The sequence below is a fragment of the Melanostigma gelatinosum genome (assembly GCF_949748355.1).
Source record: "Melanostigma gelatinosum genome assembly, chromosome: 16".
Lineage (NCBI taxonomy): Eukaryota > Metazoa > Chordata > Actinopteri > Perciformes > Zoarcidae > Melanostigma > Melanostigma gelatinosum.
Genome location: NC_136649.1, coordinates 24,326,724 through 24,347,142, shown reverse-complemented (window position 1 = coordinate 24,347,142; position 20,419 = coordinate 24,326,724). Strand labels below are relative to the sequence as shown.

At 43.6% G+C, this 20,419-nt stretch overlaps 2 protein-coding genes across 4 annotated transcripts in view; both read left to right on the top strand.

Annotated features, from left to right (window-relative positions):
- The first annotated feature begins 379 nt into the window (after positions 1–379).
- Positions 380–6,200, top strand: slc3a2b (solute carrier family 3 member 2b). Its single transcript, XM_079287106.1, has 8 exons — positions 380–815; positions 2,018–2,208; positions 2,355–2,528; positions 2,632–2,729; positions 2,942–3,084; positions 3,451–3,778; positions 5,376–5,435; positions 5,838–6,200. The coding sequence occupies exons 1-8, from the start codon at positions 469–471 to the stop codon at positions 6,186–6,188; spliced, it is 1,692 nt and encodes a 563-aa protein (XP_079143232.1). The 5' UTR covers positions 380–468; the 3' UTR covers positions 6,189–6,200.
- A 4,626-nt stretch (positions 6,201–10,826) lies between these two features.
- mdga2a (MAM domain containing glycosylphosphatidylinositol anchor 2a) overlaps positions 10,827–20,419 on the top strand; it is a 52,811-nt gene continuing 43,218 nt past the window's right edge. For all 3 annotated transcript variants that reach the window (XR_013772705.1, XM_079286654.1, XM_079286653.1), the window contains exon 1: positions 10,827–10,990. Coding sequence is in view for 2 of the 3 variants with exons in the window: in XM_079286654.1 (XP_079142780.1) it covers positions 10,918–10,990 (73 nt within the window). In the remaining variant the exon portion in view is untranslated. The remainder of the gene's footprint in view (positions 10,991–20,419) is intronic.

Sequence of the window (20,419 nt, the reverse complement as noted above, 5' to 3'; positions counted from 1 at the left end):
AAATAAATATAGAACCCTTCTATGCCATTTTGTAGTCCCACGTGGCGTGGTCACGTTTTAGATTACACCTGGTTATTAATGTTATTCAGCTTCACTAAACACAGCTGTTGTTTACAAAACACCTGACTCATATGTGTGTTTTTATTTGAATGTGTAAACAATAAACAACAAAACAACAACCTATCGAACACGTGAGAGGAGACCGGGAGTACCCGTTTTTCCCACAGCAGTGAAGGCATCATTCGCTGCAGCGTTACGGTCAGACAGAGCAAGAGACAGAGAGACAGACAGAGCGAGAGACAGAGAGACAGACAGAGCGAGAGACAGAGAGACAGACAGAGCGAGAGACAGAGAGACAGACAGAGCGAGAGACAGAGAGACAGACAGACAAACAGACAGACAGACATCACGGACTCCTCTGACGGTACCGAGCCGCTCTATTAGATCCATTAACAGATCACCGCCGCTATGAACACGGAGGAGACCAACGTGGATCTGAAGGATGCTGAGACCAAAGATGCGGATCCGACGGAGTCGCCGGGTCCAGATGCGGTCGCCGCGGATGCCGATGCGACGGAGGCCGATGTGAGCGAGGCGGATCTGGACCAGGAGGAGCAGGAGAAGCAGCCGATGACCGGAGGAGGAGGAGGAGACCGGGCCGAGGACGCTCCGTCTGCCGGAGGAGAGGAGGCGGAGCCGGCAGACGGAGCGGTGATGGAGAAGAACGGAACCGTGAAGCTGAAGATTCAGGACGAGGAGGTGAAATTCACCGGACTGAACAAAGAGGAGCTGCTGAGGGTGGCCGGGACTCCTGGGTGAGGAGGCCCCAACACACACCCACACACACACACACACACACACACACACCCACACACTATATATACAGTATATATTGAATGAATTATGTCTGAATGTCTCTGATGCTCTCCTTCCATGCATCCTTGTCCCCCTCACTGTCTCCTCGTCCTCCTCACTGTCTCCTCGTCCTCTCCCTGTCTCCTCGTCCTCTCCCTGTCTCCTCGTCCCCCTCCCTGGCTCCTCGTCCTCATCACTGGCTCCTCGTCCTCCTCCCTGTCTCCTCGTCCTCCTCGTTCCTCTCCCTGTCTCCTTGTCCCCCTCCCTGTCTCCTCGTCCTCCTCGTTCCTCTCCCTGTCTCCTTGTCCCCCTCCCTGTCTCCTCGTCCTCCTCGTTCCTCTCCCTGTCTCCTTGTCCCCCTCCCTGTCTCCTCATCCTCCTCCCTGTCTCCTCGTCCTCTTCGTCCTCTCCCTGTCTCCTCGTCCTCCTCCCTGTCGCCTCGTCCCCCTTCCTGTCTCCTCATCCCCCTCCCTGTCTCTTGTCCTCCTCCCTGTCTCCTTGTCCCCCTCCCTGTCTCCTCGTCCTCCTCGTTCCTCTCCCTGTCTCCTTGTCCCCCTCCCTGTCTCCTCATCCTCCTCCCTGTCTCCTCGTCCTCCTCGTCCCTCTCCCTGTCTCTTGTCCTCCTCCCTGTCTCCTCGTCCCCCTCCCTGTCTCCTCGTTCCTCTCCCTGTCTCCTTGTCCCCCTCCCTGTCTCCTCATCCTCCTCCCTGTCTCCTCGTCCTCCTCGTCCTCTCCCTGTCTCCTCATCCTCCTCCCTGTCTCCTCGTCCTCCTCGTCCTCTCCCTGTCTCCTCGTCCTCCTCACTGTCTCCTCATCCTCTCCCTGTCTCCTCGTCCTCCTCCCTGTCTCCTCGTCCTCCTCACTGTCTCCTCGTCCCCCTCCCTGTCGCCTCGTCCACCTCCCTGTCTCCTCGTCCTCCTCACTGTCTCCTCGTCCTCCTCCCTGTCTCCTCATCCCCCTCCCTGTCTCCTCGTCCCCTTCCCTGTCGCCTCGTCCTCCTCCCTGTCTCCTCATCCCCCTCCCTGTCTCCTCGTCCCCTTCCCTGTCGCCTCGTCCTCCTCCCTGTCTCCTCGTCGCCCTCCCTGTCTCCTCGACCTCCTCGTCCCTCTCCCTGTCTCCTCGTCCCTCTCCCTGTCTCTTGTCCTCCTCCCTGTGTCCTCAGCTGGGTGAGCACGCGCTGGGCGTTGCTGGTGGTGTTCTGGTTGGGCTGGTTGGGGATGTTGGGTGGAGCCGTCCTCATCGTCCTCCAGGCTCCTCGCTGCAGAGACCTCCCGTCCTCCAGCTGGTGGAACGACGGCCCGCTGTACCAGATCGGAGACATCGGGGCCTTCAGCGCCCTGAAAGACCTGAAGGGTGAGGAAAGCAAGGCATTCTGGGAGAGATTATTTATTATATATATTCATGAAGATGTGAAGCAAGGCATTCCGTTTTGTCTTCCTCCTCCTCCACCACCTCCTCCCTTTCCTCCTCTTCCCTCTCCTCCTCCTCCTCGCCCCCAGGAGTGGAGCAGAAGGTGGGCCATCTGTTTCAGATGAAGGTCCGAGGTCTGGTGGTCGGTCCGGTCCACGTGGCTCCAGCAGACAACGTCATGAGTCTGAGGTTCGAGGAGGTCTCCTCTGACTCTGGAACCCTGGACCAGTTCAAAGACCTGGTCCAGGCCGCTCATAAGAAGGGTAACAATGACAATCATTGTTAGAAGGAATGAGCTTTGAGAACAGTACTGAAGTTATTCTGCTCAGGATCCTGGTCTAGTTTACATGTTGTCTGTCTCTGCAGGTATTTCTGTGGTTCTCGATCTGACTCCAAACTACCAGGGTTCATCTGGACCCTGGTTCTCCAACGTCAGTGTGACCAACGTAGCTGAGAGGCTGAAGGTGAGAGAGAGAGAGACACAGACAGACAGACAGACAGACAGAGAGACAGGCAGAGAGACATACAGAGAGAGAGACAGTTCACTGCAGACAGGATCTGAACAGAGATCAGTCAGACTGTCAATGCTAGCTCACTATTACACTTCCTGTTTACATCCCCAGAGGGGACGCCATAGCTGTCTGTCTCTACCAGCTGTCTGTCTGTCTGTCCTCAGTCTGCTCTGGTCTTCTGGATGAAACAAGGCGTGGACGGCGTGCAGATGTCGGGGGTGGAGCGAGTGGCCTCCATGGTGCCGTCTCTGTGGACAGACATCAGAGCCATCGTCCACAACGGGACGGAGGACAATCCCAACAAGAGGTCAGAGACCAATCTGTCAGACCACTAGGACCTCTGGGACCACTGGGACCTCTGAGACCTCTAGGATCTCTGGGACCACTGAAACCATTGAGACCAGTGGGACCACTGTGACCACTTAGTCCACTGGGACCACTAAGTCTATTGTGACCACTGGGCTCTCTGGGACCGATGTGACCACTGAGTCCACTGGGACTACTGGGACCTCTGGGACCAGGTCCATCATGACTCAAATTCTTTAAATCCTAATCATCCTCAAACAGAATCAGGACATCTAAAGTCCTCAGAACAGAAAACTGACCAGATGTGAAATAAAATATTTATATCTCGGCCCGTTTGACCTAACAAAGACTGGATGTGTTTTTCCAGAGTCCTGATCGGCGTCACAGAGCGTTCCTCGGCTGAAGACGTGTCCACCCTCCTCAACTCCACTGGCGTGGACCTGCTGGTCTCCAGGGTCCTCCTCGGCCCCGGCAGCGCGGGCGCCGCGGACGCCACTGAGCTCGCTCAGTCCGTCCAGCTCTTGTACTCGTCCCACAGCCAGCTCAAGCTGGCCTGGAGCCTAGGGGGGCGGGACCAGGGTCACCTGGCCTCGCTGGTGGTACCGGCTCTGGTCAAACTGCACCAGCTGCTGCTGCTCACGCTGCCGGGGACACCCGTCTTCAACTACGGAGACGAGATCGGCCTGATGGACGAGGTGAGGACACGTCCCGTGAGACCTGAGAGACGGATGTTAAATCAGTGGATTAATCAGTGGAGTCTGGTCTACGGCGTCTGTTATTTCATAAAGAATTGTACCAGCAGTAGGACTAGTACCAGCAGTAGGACTAGTACCAGCAGTAGCAGTAGGACTAGTACCAGCAGTAGGGCTAGTACCAGCAGTAGGACTAGTACCAGCAGAAGCAGTAGGACTAGGACCAGCAGTAGCAGTAGGACTAGTACCAGCAGTAGGGCTAGTACCAGCAGCAGGACTAGTACCAGCAGTAGCAGTAGGACTAGTACCAGCAGTAGGACTAGTACCAGCAGTAGGGCTAGTACCAGCAGTAGGACTAGTACCAGCAGTAGGGCTAGTACCAGCAGCAGGACTAGTACCAGCAGTAGCAGTAGGACTAGTACCAGCAGTAGGGCTAGTACCAGCAGCAGGACTAGTACCAGCAGTAGCAGCAGGACTAGTACCAGCAGTAGCAGTAGGACTAGTACCAGCAGTAGGGCTAGTACCAGCAGCAGGACTAGTACCAGCAGTAGCAGTAGGACTAGTACCAGCAGTAGGACTAGTACCAGCAGTAGGGCTAGTACCAGCAGTAGGACTAGTACCAGCAGTAGGGCTAGTACCAGCAGTAGGACTAGTACCAGCAGTAGGGCTAGTACCAGCAGTAGGGCTAGTACCTGCAGCAGGACTAGTACCATCAGTAGCAGTAGGACTAGTACCAGCAGTAGGACTCGTACCAGCAGTATGACTAGTACCAGCAGTAGGACTAGTACCAGCAGTAGCAGTATGACTAGTACCAGCAGTATGACTAGTACCAGCAGTAGGACTAGTACCAGCAGTAGCTGTAGGACTAGTACCATCAGTAGCAGTAGGACTAGTACCAGCAGTAGGACTCGTACCAGCAGTAGAACGAGTACCAGCAGTAGAACGAGTACCAGCAGTAGGACTAGTACCAGCAGTAGCAGTATGACTAGTACCAGCAGTAGCAGTAGGACTCGTACCAGCAGTAGAACTAGTACCAGCAGTAGGACTCGTACCAGCAGTAGGGCTAGTACCAGCAGTAGCAGTAGGACTCATACCAGCAGTAGAACTAGTACCAGCAGTAGGACTAGTACCAGCAGTAGCAGTAGGACTCGTACCAGCAGTAGAACTAGTACCAGCAGTAGGACTAGTACCAGCAGTAGGACTCGTACCAGCAGTAGCAGTAGGACTAGTACCAGCAGTAGCAGTATGACTAGTACCAGCAGTAGCAGTAGGACTCGTACCAGCAGTAGAACTAGTAGTACCAGCAGTAGGACTCGTACCAGCAGTAGGGCTAGTACCAGCAGTAGCAGTAGGACTCATACCAGCAGTAGGACTAGTACCAGCAGTAGAACGAGTACCAGCAGTCGGACTCGTACCAGCAGTAGCAGTGAGACTTGAGAGACGGATGTTAAATCAGTAGATTAATGAGTGGATTCTGGTCTATGGCGTCTCACTCACTCCCACCACTAGGTGGTGCTGAAGGAGTCCTTTCTAATTCATCATCAAACATGATTATTGATTATCACTGATTGATCTTCACTTTTTATCATCTGTGTTAAAGGGCACCAAGTTTCCCAGAATGCTTTGGGACTCTGATGAGGAGCTGAACGGGACTTTGAAGGTAAATACTGAGAGTGACAGGAGGAAGTACAAGGAGTACAAGTACGAGTAGTACAAGGAGTACAAGTACTAGTAGCGCAAGTACAATGAGTGCAAGTACAAGGAGCGCAAGTACAAGTTACGCTAATACAAGTAGGGCAAGTACTACTACTACTAGTACAAGTACAAGTAATGCAAGAACAAGTAGTACAAGAGTACATGTAGTGGAAGCACTTGTAGCAGAAATGCTGTTATCAGTGCTGGCAGTACCAGCAGTCACAGAAGTGGTTACAACAGGAGAAAAGGTACTACAGCTATAGTACTAGCATTAATTGTTGTGCTCGTAGTAGCAGTAGTACTAGTACCAGCAGTAGTAGTACGAGTACAGCAGTACAGTAATGACACTGTGTATTCTCTCCTCCAGGAGGAGCAGGCGGAGCGTCGGTCCTGTCTCCGGTTCTTCAGCGCTCTGAGCGAGCTCCGTTGTAAAGAGCGCTCCCTGCTGTTCGGAGACTTCCTGCTCCTCTCTAACTCCTCCTCCTCGCTGGCGTACCTGCGCGTCTGGGATCAGAGCGAGCGCTACCTGGCCGCCTTCAACTGGGCGGAGGAGGCGGTGGCGCTGCAGCTGAGCGGCGCGGCGCTTCCTCGGCGTGCGACGGTTGTCCTCAGCACCGACGGCGCCGTCCTGCCGGCCGATGGTGGCGACGTGGACCTCACGGAGCTGCGACTTGGCCCCGGACAGGCCGCGCTCCTCAGGTTTCCCTACGCTGGATAGGCGTCAAATATAAAAAAAAGAATGGAGCTTTAAACACGTTTTGTCTCATTTACTGTAAGTGATGAATATTAATCATGTGACGTCTCTGATTCTGTGAAAACAAAACAAAAATACAAAGAAAAGAATTTAAAGTCTCGAATCTCTTTTTATGAAACCTGAAAGTTCTCTAATACTGCAGACGTCCTGATGAAAGTATCAAAGTACTTCAGTACAGAGTGTACTGAAGTACTTTCAGTATACAAAGACGAGCGGATCCTCCAGTCCACCGATCATTTCAAAGTAATCTTCCTCCAGCATTAAAACACAATGAGAGTATTAACACATACAGGATATACTGAAGTATAGTACAGTATAAAGTAGTAAATGTACCTCTGAGATGTAGTACAGTATAAAGTACTTTATTTACCTCTGAGGTGTAGTACAATATAAAGTACAATATCTCCTCTGAGGTGTAGTACAGTATAAAGTACTAAATGTACCTCTGAGATGTAGTACAGTATAAAGTACGATATCTCCTCTGAGATGTAGTACAGTATAAAGTACTATATGTACCTCTGAGATGTAGTACAGTATAAAGTACTATATGCACCTCTGAGGTGTAGTACAGTATAAAGTACTATATGTACCTCTGATATGTAGTACAGTATAAAGTACTAAATGTACCTCTGATATATAGTACAGTATAAAGTACAATATGTACCTCTGAGGTGTAGTACAGTATAAAGTACAATATGTACCTCTGAGATGTAGTACAGTATAAAGTACTATATGTACCTCTGAGATGTAGTACAGTATAAAGTACTAAATGTACCTCTGAGATGTAGTACAGTATAAAGTACTATATGTACCTCTGAGATGTAGTACAGTATAAAGTACTATATGTACCTCTGAGATGTAGTACAGTATAAAGTACTATATGTACCTCTGAGATGTAGTACAGTATAAAGTACTATATGTACATCTGAGGTGTAGTACAGTATAAAGTACTAAATGTACCTCTGAGATGTAGTACAGTATAAAGTACTAAATGTACCTCTGAGATGTAGTACAGTATAAAGTACTATATGTACATCTCAGGTCTAACTACAGTGTAATTTTATCCCAGCTCTAACTACAGTGTCATTTTAACCCAGGTCTAACTACAGTGTCATTTTAACCCAGGTCTAACTACAGTGTCATTTTAACCCAGGTCTAACTACAGTGTCATTTTAACCCATGTCTAACTACAATGTCATTTTAACCCAGGTCTAACTACAGTGTCATTTTAACCCAGGTCTAACTACAATGTCATTTTAACCCAGGTCTAACTACAGTGTCATTTTAACCCAGGTATAACTACAGTGTCATTTTAACCCAGGTCTAACTACAGTGTCATTTTAACCCAGGTCTAACTACAATGTCATTTTAACCCAGGTCTAACTACAGTGTCATTTTAACCCAGGTCTAACTACAGTGTCATTTTAACCCAGGTCTAACTACAATGTCATTTTAACCCAGGTCTAACTACAGTGTCATTTTAACCCAGGTCTAACTACAGTGTCATTTTAACCCATGTCTAACTACAATGTCATTTTAACCCAGGTCTAACTACAGTGTCATTTTAACCCAGGTCTAACTACAATGTCATTTTAACCCAGGTCTAACTACAGTGTCATTTTAACCCAGGTATAACTACAGTGTCATTTTAACCCAGGTCTAACTACAGTGTCATTTTAACCCAGGTCTAACTACAATGTCATTTTAACCCAGGTCTAACTACAGTGTCATTTTAACCCAGGTCTAACTACAGTGTCATTTTAACCCAGGTCTAACTACAATGTCATTTTAACCCAGGTCTAACTACAGTGTCATTTTAACCCAGGTCTAACTACAGTGTCATTTTAACCCAGGTCTAACTACAATGTCATTTTAACCCAGGTCTAACTACAGTGTCATTTTAACCCAGGTCTAACTACAGTGTCATTTTAACCCAGGTCTAACTACAATGTCATTTTAACCCAGGTCTAACTACAGTGTCATTTTAACCCAGGTCTAACTACAGTGTCATTTTAACCCAGGTCTAACTACAGTGTCATTTTAACCCAGGTCTAACTACAGTGTCATTTTAACCCAGGTCTAACTACAATGTCATTTTAACCCAGGTCTAACTACAGTGTCATTTTAACCCAGGTCTAACTACAGTGTCATTTTAACCCAGGTCTAACTACAGTGTCATTTTAACCCAGGTCTAACTACAATGTCATTTTAACCCATGTCTAACTACAATGTCATTTTAACCCAGGTCTAACTACAGTGTCATTTTAACCCATGTCTAACTACAGTGTCATTTTAACCCAGGTCTAACTACAGTGTCATTTTAACCCAGGTCTAACTACAATGTCATTTTAACCCAGGTCTAACTACAGTGTCATTTTAACCCATGTCTAACTACAATGTCATTTTAACCCAGGTCTAACTACAGTGTCATTTTAACCCAGGTCTAACTACAATGTCATTTTAACCCAGGTCTAACTACAGTGTCATTTTAACCCAGGTCTAACTACAGTGTCATTTTAACCCAGGTCTAACTACAATGTCATTTTAACCCAGGTCTAACTACAGTGTCATTTTAACCCAGGTCTAACTACAATGTCATTTTAACCCAGGTCTAACTACAGTGTCATTTTAACCCAGGTCTAACTACAGTGTCATTTTAACCCAGGTCTAACTACATATAGCGTCCCAGGACACAAATAAACTGTAATGTGCAAATCTAACTAAAGACCAGTGTAAGAGCCATTTTGTATTCTTAACAGTTTTTGTATTTTATGTTTATTGCAAAAGTATGTGTTATGCCCTTTAGAATGTTTACCATACAACAGGTCATGTTGTAAAATGTGTTTTGCCCTTTGAAGATAAAGGCTCCTCTATTCTGTCCTGCTATTGGATAGTTATTGGTTGACTCCTTTAAGTGAGTTCAGTGTAAGTTAGGCTTTGATGGAACAGGATGTGGAGCAACAATTTTTCTGACCGCAGATTCTAGATTGCAGATTATAGGATGCAGATTATAGACTTTTTAGTTATAGCCAGTGTTTTAGTACTCCAGTTATTACCGAAGGAAGTTGTTTTGTTTATGTTTTACATGGAATAAAACTACTTTTAACTATGAGCTACGAGCCTCATCTTTGGACAGCTAGCAAGAAAAGTTTAGCCTGCAAGAGCAGGTAAATTGGACATCGTAGTCTACGATGCAAGAAGTGGCCAAGAAGGCCGGTAAAATAAGCTGCCACTACAACCAGGGTCTGGTGCCGGACAGGTGAGAGAGCGCCAGCAAGGAGGCGCTTATAAAGGTAAAACCCACACCTTCATCCAGGTGCCCTCAATCAGTCATCAGGGAGCTGCACCTAGAACTCAAAGACATAGAATACACACGCACAAACATTCACAGCAGGACAGAGGGTTATACGTAACACTGGGAATGTTGTTCTTGTATGAGTATAGAAACAGTTACATGAATGTGTTGATAAGTAACATAATAACACAGCCTACTTATACAACAACACAATCACATACATAATCACGTTTGGGTCACATGTCTGCCTCCGAACAGATTTATACAAATACAATTAACAATACAATGGAATAAGGAACAATACTTTCATGGAAAAGGGAATTAAAACCAACCTAAATGTGTTAACATGTAAAGTAACATATTTATACTATTCTACATGTGAGCAACACTTAACTGTATTATTTTATGACAAATTATTACAGAATATGATTTATTACAGAACTCCTGCCACAGTTTAAACTCACACAGTTGTGAGCTTTTTAAGTATTTTATTCTATTTTCAGTTGAATTTGTTATTATTCTACCAAACAAACAAACAAACAAAAACAAATTCGCAAAAGTCTAAAGAAACAAACATATTTTTGTTTGTATCAGAAATATTTTCTTTAATAATAATCAGATTTAACTTTGACTCCTTGGAGGCTCGCGACCCACGGGTCGGTCACCGCCGTCCTTTTTATGTTTATTAGATCAGTTTTGTGTTGTTTTGAATAAACCATAAAAATACATATATTGCAACGTTTGGTCACTGTGTTTTATTTTGAAAAAAAAATGTATTTCGGGAAGCAGCATCCATGTCTACTCTGCTCGACTTTACCGCTCGGTTCGCTCGGTGACGTGTCTCATCGGTAAAAGTGCACCGACGAGTCCACCGGACTGTCCGCCTCTTCTTCTTCCTGAGCTCAGAGCGGCATCACGGCGTCACGGTGCCCGCCTCTCCCTCACCTTTGCCCGGCCTGACGGGCTCCGCGACGAGCCGCTGGAACGGACGCGGAGCGGGTTTTACCGCTTCTCACCTCTCGGTGAGTGATGGACGTTACTCCGGTACCGACTAACGGACACGGAGCGCAGTGTTGGACTCGGCGGAGGGGGGGCAGCGGGGACTTGTGAGCGGTACCGGGTCGTGTTTTTTTTTTTCTGAATCGGTGTCTTTTTTTACCGACAATGTCACCGAAAAGGAGACGCGGCTGAAGGCACGTGCGCGTCTCCGCTGACCGTTTTTTAAGCCGAGGTTATCTCGGAACCGGACCTTCCTGTCACATCTGGAGTGTTTAGGAGTGGGAGGGGGGGTGCACAGCTGGATTTTTTTTTGGATGAGAACCGGTGACCGGTCACCGGATTCCGTGCGGAGGGACGCCGGCTGGAGGAGCTGCGAGGCGGCCAGAGGAGGATGTGAAGATGGGTCTGGTGTTCGGTCTCCTGTGGCTGTTTACCGGCTTCCTGCAGGGCGCGCACGGCCAGGGCGTTTACGGTAAGGACGTCATTCACACAAACACACACACGCACACACGGTCATTACGGTTATGGTCATGTTTGTATATCCGGTAAAATCGACGTGAATACGGGGGTTTAACCCGGAATACCACCCACAGCAACATGACCTTGTGAGGGATTTAGCGCGCCTGTGTGTGTGTGTGTGTGTGTGTGTGTGTGTGTGTGTTACATTAAGAACACAACAGGTAGCTGCTGCACACGAACACACACCTGTGAGCACCAGGACAGGGACCTTTATTATTCATATGGATCTGCTTTTAACGGCTTCATTCAGCATCATCGTCTTCAACTGAAGTCCTGAAGCTACCGGGTCTCTGTGTGTAGCAGTGCTGCTGGTCTACTGGGTCCCTGTAGGTCTACCGGGTCTCTGTGTGTAGCAGTGCTGCTGGTCTACTGGGTCCCTGTAGGTCTACCGGGTCTCTGTGTGTAGCAGTGCTGCTGGTCTACTGGGTCTTTGTAGGTCTACCGGGTCTCTGTGTGTAGCAGTGCTGCTGGTCTACTGGGTCCCTGTAGGTCTACCGGGTCTCTGTGTGTAGCAGTGCTGCTGGTCTACTGGGTCCCTGTAGGTCTACCGGGTCTCTGTGTGTAGCAGTGCTGCTGGTCTACTGGGTCCCTGTAGGTCTACCGGGTCTCTGTGTGTAGCAGTGCTGCTGGTCTACTGGGTCTTTGTAGGTCTACCGGGTCTCTGTGTGTAGCAGTGCTGCTGGTCTACTGGGTCCCTGTAGGTCTACCGGGTCTCTGTGTGTAGCAGTGCTGCTGGTCTACTGGGTCCCTGTAGGTCTACCGGGTCTCTGTGTGTAGCAGTGCTGCTGGTCTACTGGGTCCCTGTAGGTCTACCGGGTCTCTGTGTGTAGCAGTGCTGCTGGTCTACTGGGTCTTTGTAGGTCTACCGGGTCTCTGTGTGTAGCAGTGCTGCTGGTCTACTGGGTCCCTGTAGGTCTACCGGGTCTCTGTGTGTAGCAGTGCTGCTGGTCTACTGGGTCCCTGTAGGTCTACCGGGTCTCTGTGTGTAGCAGTGCTGCTGGTCTACTGGGTCCCTGTAGGTCTACCGGGTCTCTGTGTGTAGCAGTGCTGCTGGTCTACTGGGTCTTTGTAGGTCTACCGGGTCTCTGTGTGTAGCAGTGCTGCTGGTCTACTGGGTCCCTGTAGGTCTACCGGGTCTCTGTGTGTAGCAGTGCTGCTGGTCTACTGGGTCTCTGTGGGTCTACCGGGTCTCTGTGTGTAGCAGTGCTGCTGGTCTACTGGGTCCCTGTAGGTCTACCGGGTCTCTGTGTGTAGCAGTGCTGCTGGTCTACTGGGTCTCTGTGGGTCTACCGGGTCTCTGTGTGTAGCAGTGCTGCTGGTCTACTGGGTCCCTGTAGGTCTACCGGGTCTCTGTGTGTAGCAGTGCTGCTGGTCTACTGGGTCCCTGTAGGTCTACCGGGTCTCTGTGTGTAGCAGTGCTGCTGGTCTACTGGGTCTCTGTGGGTCTACCGGGTCTCTGTGTGTAGCAGTGCTGCTGGTCTACTGGGTCTTTGTAGGTCTACCGGGTCTCTGTGTGTAGCAGTGCTGCTGGTCTACTGGGTCTCTGTGGGTCTACTGGGTCTCTGTGGGACCCCGGTCTTTATCTGTTGAACTTTATCACGAGTTCTTATTGCAGTTCACATGATCTGCTGATGAAGACCATGTGATGTGGTTGAAAGCTCAAAGGAAGAAGCTTATAAGTGGACCTTTAGTCAGAATGATCTCATTATTTTATGATTATTTTATCTTTAAAGTAACAGATTCAAACTTTTTAAAAAGCTCCCTGTATTTAATATTCTTTAAAACAATATGTATGTATTTGTATGTATCATGTTTTATAGTAGTAGTAGTACTGTGAGGTCCTGTGGTATTATTGCTGATGCAATACTGTAATACTTCATGTACTAATACACTGAACTCTTTAGTATCACCTTATTACAGATATTATTTATATTCTATAATATTCAGGTCAGTAACCAGAACAACGTAATAATATTGTTAATTTAATGGATTAAACTGTTTGTCTATGTTTATTAATTAGTGTTTCACAGAATAATAAATACTTAAAGACACTTGTCCTCAGTGTCTCTAATGTCCTCCGTGTCTCTAATGTCCTCCGTGTCTCGAATGTCCTCAATGTCTCTAATGTCCTCAGTGTCTCTAATGTCCTCAGTGTCTCTAGTGTCCTCAGTGTCTCTAATGTCCTCAATGTCTCTAATGTCCTCAGTGTCTCTAATGTCCTCAGTGTCTCTAGTGTCCTCAGTGTCTCTAATGTCCTCAATGTCTCTAATGTCCTCAGTGTCTCTAATGGACTCAATGTCTCTAATGTCCTCCGTGGCTCTAATGTCCTCAATGTCTCTAATGTCCTCAATGTCTCTAATGTCCTCAATGTCTCCAATGTCCTCAGTGTCTCTAATGTCCTCAGTGTCTCTAATGTCCTCAGTGTATCTAATGTCCTCAGTGTCTCTAATGTCCTCAATGTCTAATGTCCTCAATGTCACCAGTGTCTCTAGTGTCCTCAGTGTCTCTAATGCCCCCAGTGTCTCTAATGTCCTCAATGTATCTAATGTCATCAGTGTCTCTAGTGTCCTCATTGTCTCTAGTGTCCTCAGTGTCTCTAATGTCCTCAGTGTCCCTAGTGTCCTCAGTGTCTCTAATGCCCTCAGTGTCTCTAGTGTCCTCAATGTCTCTAGTGTCCTCAATGTCTCTAATGTCCTCAGTGTCTCTAGTGTCCTCAATGTCTCATCAGTGTCTCTAATGTCCTGAGTGTCTCTCGTGTCCTCAGTGTCTCTAATGTCCTCAATGTCTCTAATGTCCTGTAACATGATAACACGATAACACACATGATAACATGATAACACACATGATAACACGATAACACACATGATAACACACATGATAACACGATAACACACATGATAACACACATGACAACACACATGATAACATGATAACACACATGACAACACACATGATAACATGATAACACACATGATAACACACATGATAACACGATAACACACATGATAACACGATAACACACACGATAACACACACGATAACACACATGATAACACACATGATAACACACATGATAACATGATAACACACATGATAACACACATGATAACACACATGATAACACGATAACACACATGATAACACACATGATAACACACATGACAACACACATGATAACACACATGATAACATGATAACACACATGATAACACGATAACACACACGATAACACACATGATAACACGATAACACACATGACAACACACATGATAACACGATAACACACATGATAACATACACATGATAACACACATGACAACACACATGATAACACACATGATAACACGATAACACACATGATAACACACATGATAACACACATGACAACACACATGATAACACACATGATAACACGATAACACACACGATAACACACATGATAACACGATAACACACATGACAACACACATGATAACACGATAACACACATGATAACATACACGATAACATGATAACACACATGATAACATGATAAAACACATGATAACACGATAACACACATGATAACACATGATAACATGATAACACACATGATAACACGATAACACACATCATAACACACATGATAACACGATAACACACATGATAACATGATAACACACATGATAACACGATAACACACATGATAACACACATGATAACATGATAACACGATAACACACATGATAACACGATAACATACATGATAACATGATAACACACATGATAACATGATAACACACATGATAACACACATCATAACACGATAACACACACGATAACACACATGATAACATGATAACACACATGATAACACACATGATAACATGATAGCACACACGATAACATGATAACACACATGATAACATGATAACACACATGATAACACACATGATAACATGATAACACACATGATAACAGACATGATAACACGATAACACACATGATAACACACATGATAACATGATAACACACATGATAACAGACACGATAACACGATAACACACATGATAACATGATAACACACACGATAACACACATGATAACACACATGATAACATGATAACACACGATAACATGATAACACACATGATAACATGATAACACACATGATAATATGATAGCACACATGATAACAGACATGATAACATGATAACACACATGATAACATGATAACACACACGATAACATGATAACACACATGATAACACGATAACACACATGATAACATGATAACACACACGATAACATGATAGCACACACGATAACATGATAACACACATGATAACACACATGATAACATGATAACACACACGATAACATGATAACACACACGATAACATGATAACACACATGATAACACGATAACACACATGATAACATGATAACACACACGATAACATGATAGCACACACGATAACACGATAACACACATGATAACATGATAACACACACGATAACATGATAACACACATGATAACAGACATGATAACATGATAACACACATGATAACATGATAACACACACGATAACATGATAACACACATGATAACATGATAACACACATGATAACATGATAACACACATGATAACAGACATGATAACATGATAACACACATGATAACATGATAACACACACGATAACATGATAACACACATGATAACACGATAACACACATGATAACATGATAACACACACGATAACATGATAGCACACACGATAACATGATAACACACATGATAACACACATGATAACATGATAACACACACGATAACATGATAACACACATGATAACATGATAACACACACGATAACATGATAACAGACACGATAACATGATAACACACACGATAACATGATAACACACATGATAACATGATAACACACATGATAACATGATAGCACACATGATAACAGACATGATAACATGATAACACACATGATAACATGATAACACACACGATAACATGATAACACACATGATAACAGACATGATAACATGATAACACACATGATAACATGATAACACACACGATAACATGATAACACACATGATAACACGATAACACACATGATAACATGATAACACACATGATAACAGACATGATAACATGATAACACACATGATAACATGATAACACACACGATAACATGATAACACACATGATAACACGATAACACACATGATAACATGATAACACACACGATAACATGATAGCACACACGATAACACGATAACACACATGATAACATGATAACACACACGATAACATGATAACACACATGATAACAGACATGATAACATGATAACACACATGATAACATGATAACACACACGATAACATGATAACACACATGATAACACGATAACACACATGATAACATGATAACACACATGATAACAGACATGATAACATGATAACACACATGATAACATGATAACACACACGATAACATGATAACACACATGATAACACGATAACACACATGATAACATGATAACACACACGATAACATGATAGCACACACGATAACATGATAACACACATGATAACACACATGATAACATGATAACACACACGATAACATGATAACACACATGATAACATGATAACACACACGATAACATGATAACAGACACGATAACATGATAACACACACGATAACATGATAACACACATGATAACATGATAACACACATGATAACATGATAGCACACATGATAACAGACATGATAACATGATAACACACATGATAACATGATAACACACGATAACATGATAACACACATGATAACAGACATGATAACACAATAACACACATGATAACATGATAACACACACGATAACATGATAACACACATGATAACAGACATGATAACATGATAACACACATGATAACATGATAACACACACGATAACATGATAACACACATGATAACACGATAACACACATGATAACATGATAACACACATGATAACAGACATGATAACACGATAACACACATGATAACATGATAACACACACGATAACATGATAACACACATGATAACACGATAACACACATGATAACATGATAACACACACGATAACATGATAGCACACACGATAACATGATAACACACATGATAACACACATGATAACATGATAACACACATGATAACATGATAACACACACGATAACATGATAACACACACGATAACATGATAACACACACGATAACATGATAACACACATGATAACACGATAACACACATGATAACATGATAACACACACGATAACATGATAACACACACGATAACATAACACACATGATAACATGATAACACACATGATAACAGACATGATAACATGATAACACACACGATAACATGATAACACACACGATAACATAACACACATGATAACATGATAACACACATGATAACACACATGATAACAAACATGATAACACGATAACACACATGATAACATGATAACACACACGATAACACGATAACACACACGTTAACATGATAACACACATGATAACATGATAGCACACACGATAACATGATAACACACATGATAACATGATAACACACACGATAACATGATAACACACACGATAACATGATAACACACATGATAACATGATAACACACATGATAACATAATAGCACACACGATAACATGATAACACACATGATAATACGATAACACACACGATAACATGATAACACACACGATAACATGATAACACACATGATAACATGATAACACACATGATAACATGATAACACACATGATAACATGATAACACACACGATAACACGATAACACACACGATAACATGATAACACACATGATAACATGATAGCACACACGATAACATGATAACACACATGATAACATGATAACACACACGATAACATGATAACACACATGATAACACACACGATAACATGATAACACACATGATAACATGATAACACACATGATAACATGATAACACACACGATAACATGATAACACACATGATAACATGATAACAAACATGATAACACGATAACACACATGATAACATGATAACACACACGATAACACGATAACACACATGATAACATGATAACACACATGATAACATGATAGCACACACGATAACATGATAACACACATGATAACATGATAACACACACGATAACATGATAACACACATGATAACACACACGATAACATGATAACACACATGATAACATGATAACACACATGATAACATGATAACACACATGATAACATGATAACACACACGATAACATGATAACAAACATGATAACACGATAACACACATGATAACATGATAGCACACACGATAACATGATAACACACATGATAACATGATAACACACACGATAACATGATAACACACACGATAACATGATAACACACATGATAACATGATAACACACATGATAACATAATAGCACACACGATAACATGATAACACACATGATAACACGATAACACACACGATAACATGATAACACACACGATAACATGATAACACACATGATAACATGATAACACACATGATAACATGATAACACACATGATAACATGATAACACACACGATAACACGATAACACACACGATAACATGATAACACACATGATAACATGATAGCACACACGATAACATGATAACACACATGATAACATGATAACACACACGATAACATGATAACACACATGATAACACACACGATAACATGATAACACACATGATAACATGAGAACACACATGATAACATGATAACACACACGATAACATGATAACACACATGATAACATGATAACAAACATGATAACACGATAACACACATGATAACATGATAACACACACGATAACACGATAACACACATGATAACATGATAACACACATGATAACATGATAGCACACACGATAACATGATAACACACATGATAACATGATAACACACACGATAACATGATAACACACATGATAACATGATAACAAACATGATAACACGATAACACACATGATAACATGATAACACACACGATAACACGATAACACACATGATAACATGATAACACACATGATAACATGATAGCACACACGATAACATGATAACACACATGATAACACACACGATAACATGATAACACACATGATAACACACACGATAACATGATAACACACATGATAACATGATAACACACATGATAACATGATAACACACACGATAACATGATAACAAACATGATAACACGATAACACACATGATAACATGATAACACACACGATAACACGATAACACACACGATAACATGATAACACACATGATAACATGATAGCACACACGATAACATGATAACACACATGATAACATGATAACACACACGATAACATGATAACACACATGATAACACACACGATAACATGATAACACACATGATAACATGATAACACACATGATAACATGATAACACACACGATAACATGATAACACACATGATAACATGATAACACACACGATAACATGATAACACACACGATAACATGATAACACACATGATAACACGATAACACACACGATAACATGATAACACACATGATAACACACACGATAACACGATAACACACATGATAACATGATAACACACACGATAACATGATAACACACACGATAACACACATGATAACATGATAGCACACACGATAACATGATAACACACATGATAACATGATAACACACACGATAACATGATAACACACATGATAACATGATAACACACACGATAACATGATAACACACATGATAACATGATAACACACACAATAACATGATAGCACACACGATAACATGATAACACACATGATAACATGATAACACACACGATAACATGATAACACACATCAGCTCCTCTTCGCACCACTACGTGTCATCACCATGACGCAGCCTGCAGTCAGTCAGTGTTGTTGTTGACTCTGGCCGGCAGATGTGTTGTCTGATCTGTTGCTATGACACTGATGTGATTTCACAGCCATACGGGCTCATTTTCTGCCTCATAAACTCTTCGAGCTCATTAAGATAAAAGGTCAAACAGTCTCGCTCACTGTTTTGGCTGCTGGTCTGTGATCAAGACCGAACTTACCACAGCACCCCCTACAGGCCTCACTGTGCACTGCAACATGACACACTGAAGGTGAGAGGTAGCAGATGTGTCCGGATCTCAGAAACACACACACGAAGGGAGTCCTGGGTAATTTGCAGGTGGAGTGTGTGTGAGAGAGAGTGTGTGTGTGAGCATGCGGGTGTGTGTGAGCGTGTGT

Coding starts and splice junctions, on each gene's coding strand:
- slc3a2b (XM_079287106.1), top strand. CDS start 469: ATGAACACGGAGGAGACCAACGTGGATCTGAAGGATGCTGAGACCAAA. Junction 816..2,017: donor AGGGTGGCCGGGACTCCTGG/GTGAGGAGGCCC, acceptor CTGTGTCCTCAG/CTGGGTGAGCACGCGCTGGG. Junction 2,730..2,941: donor ACGTAGCTGAGAGGCTGAAG/GTGAGAGAGAGA, acceptor GTCTGTCCTCAG/TCTGCTCTGGTCTTCTGGAT.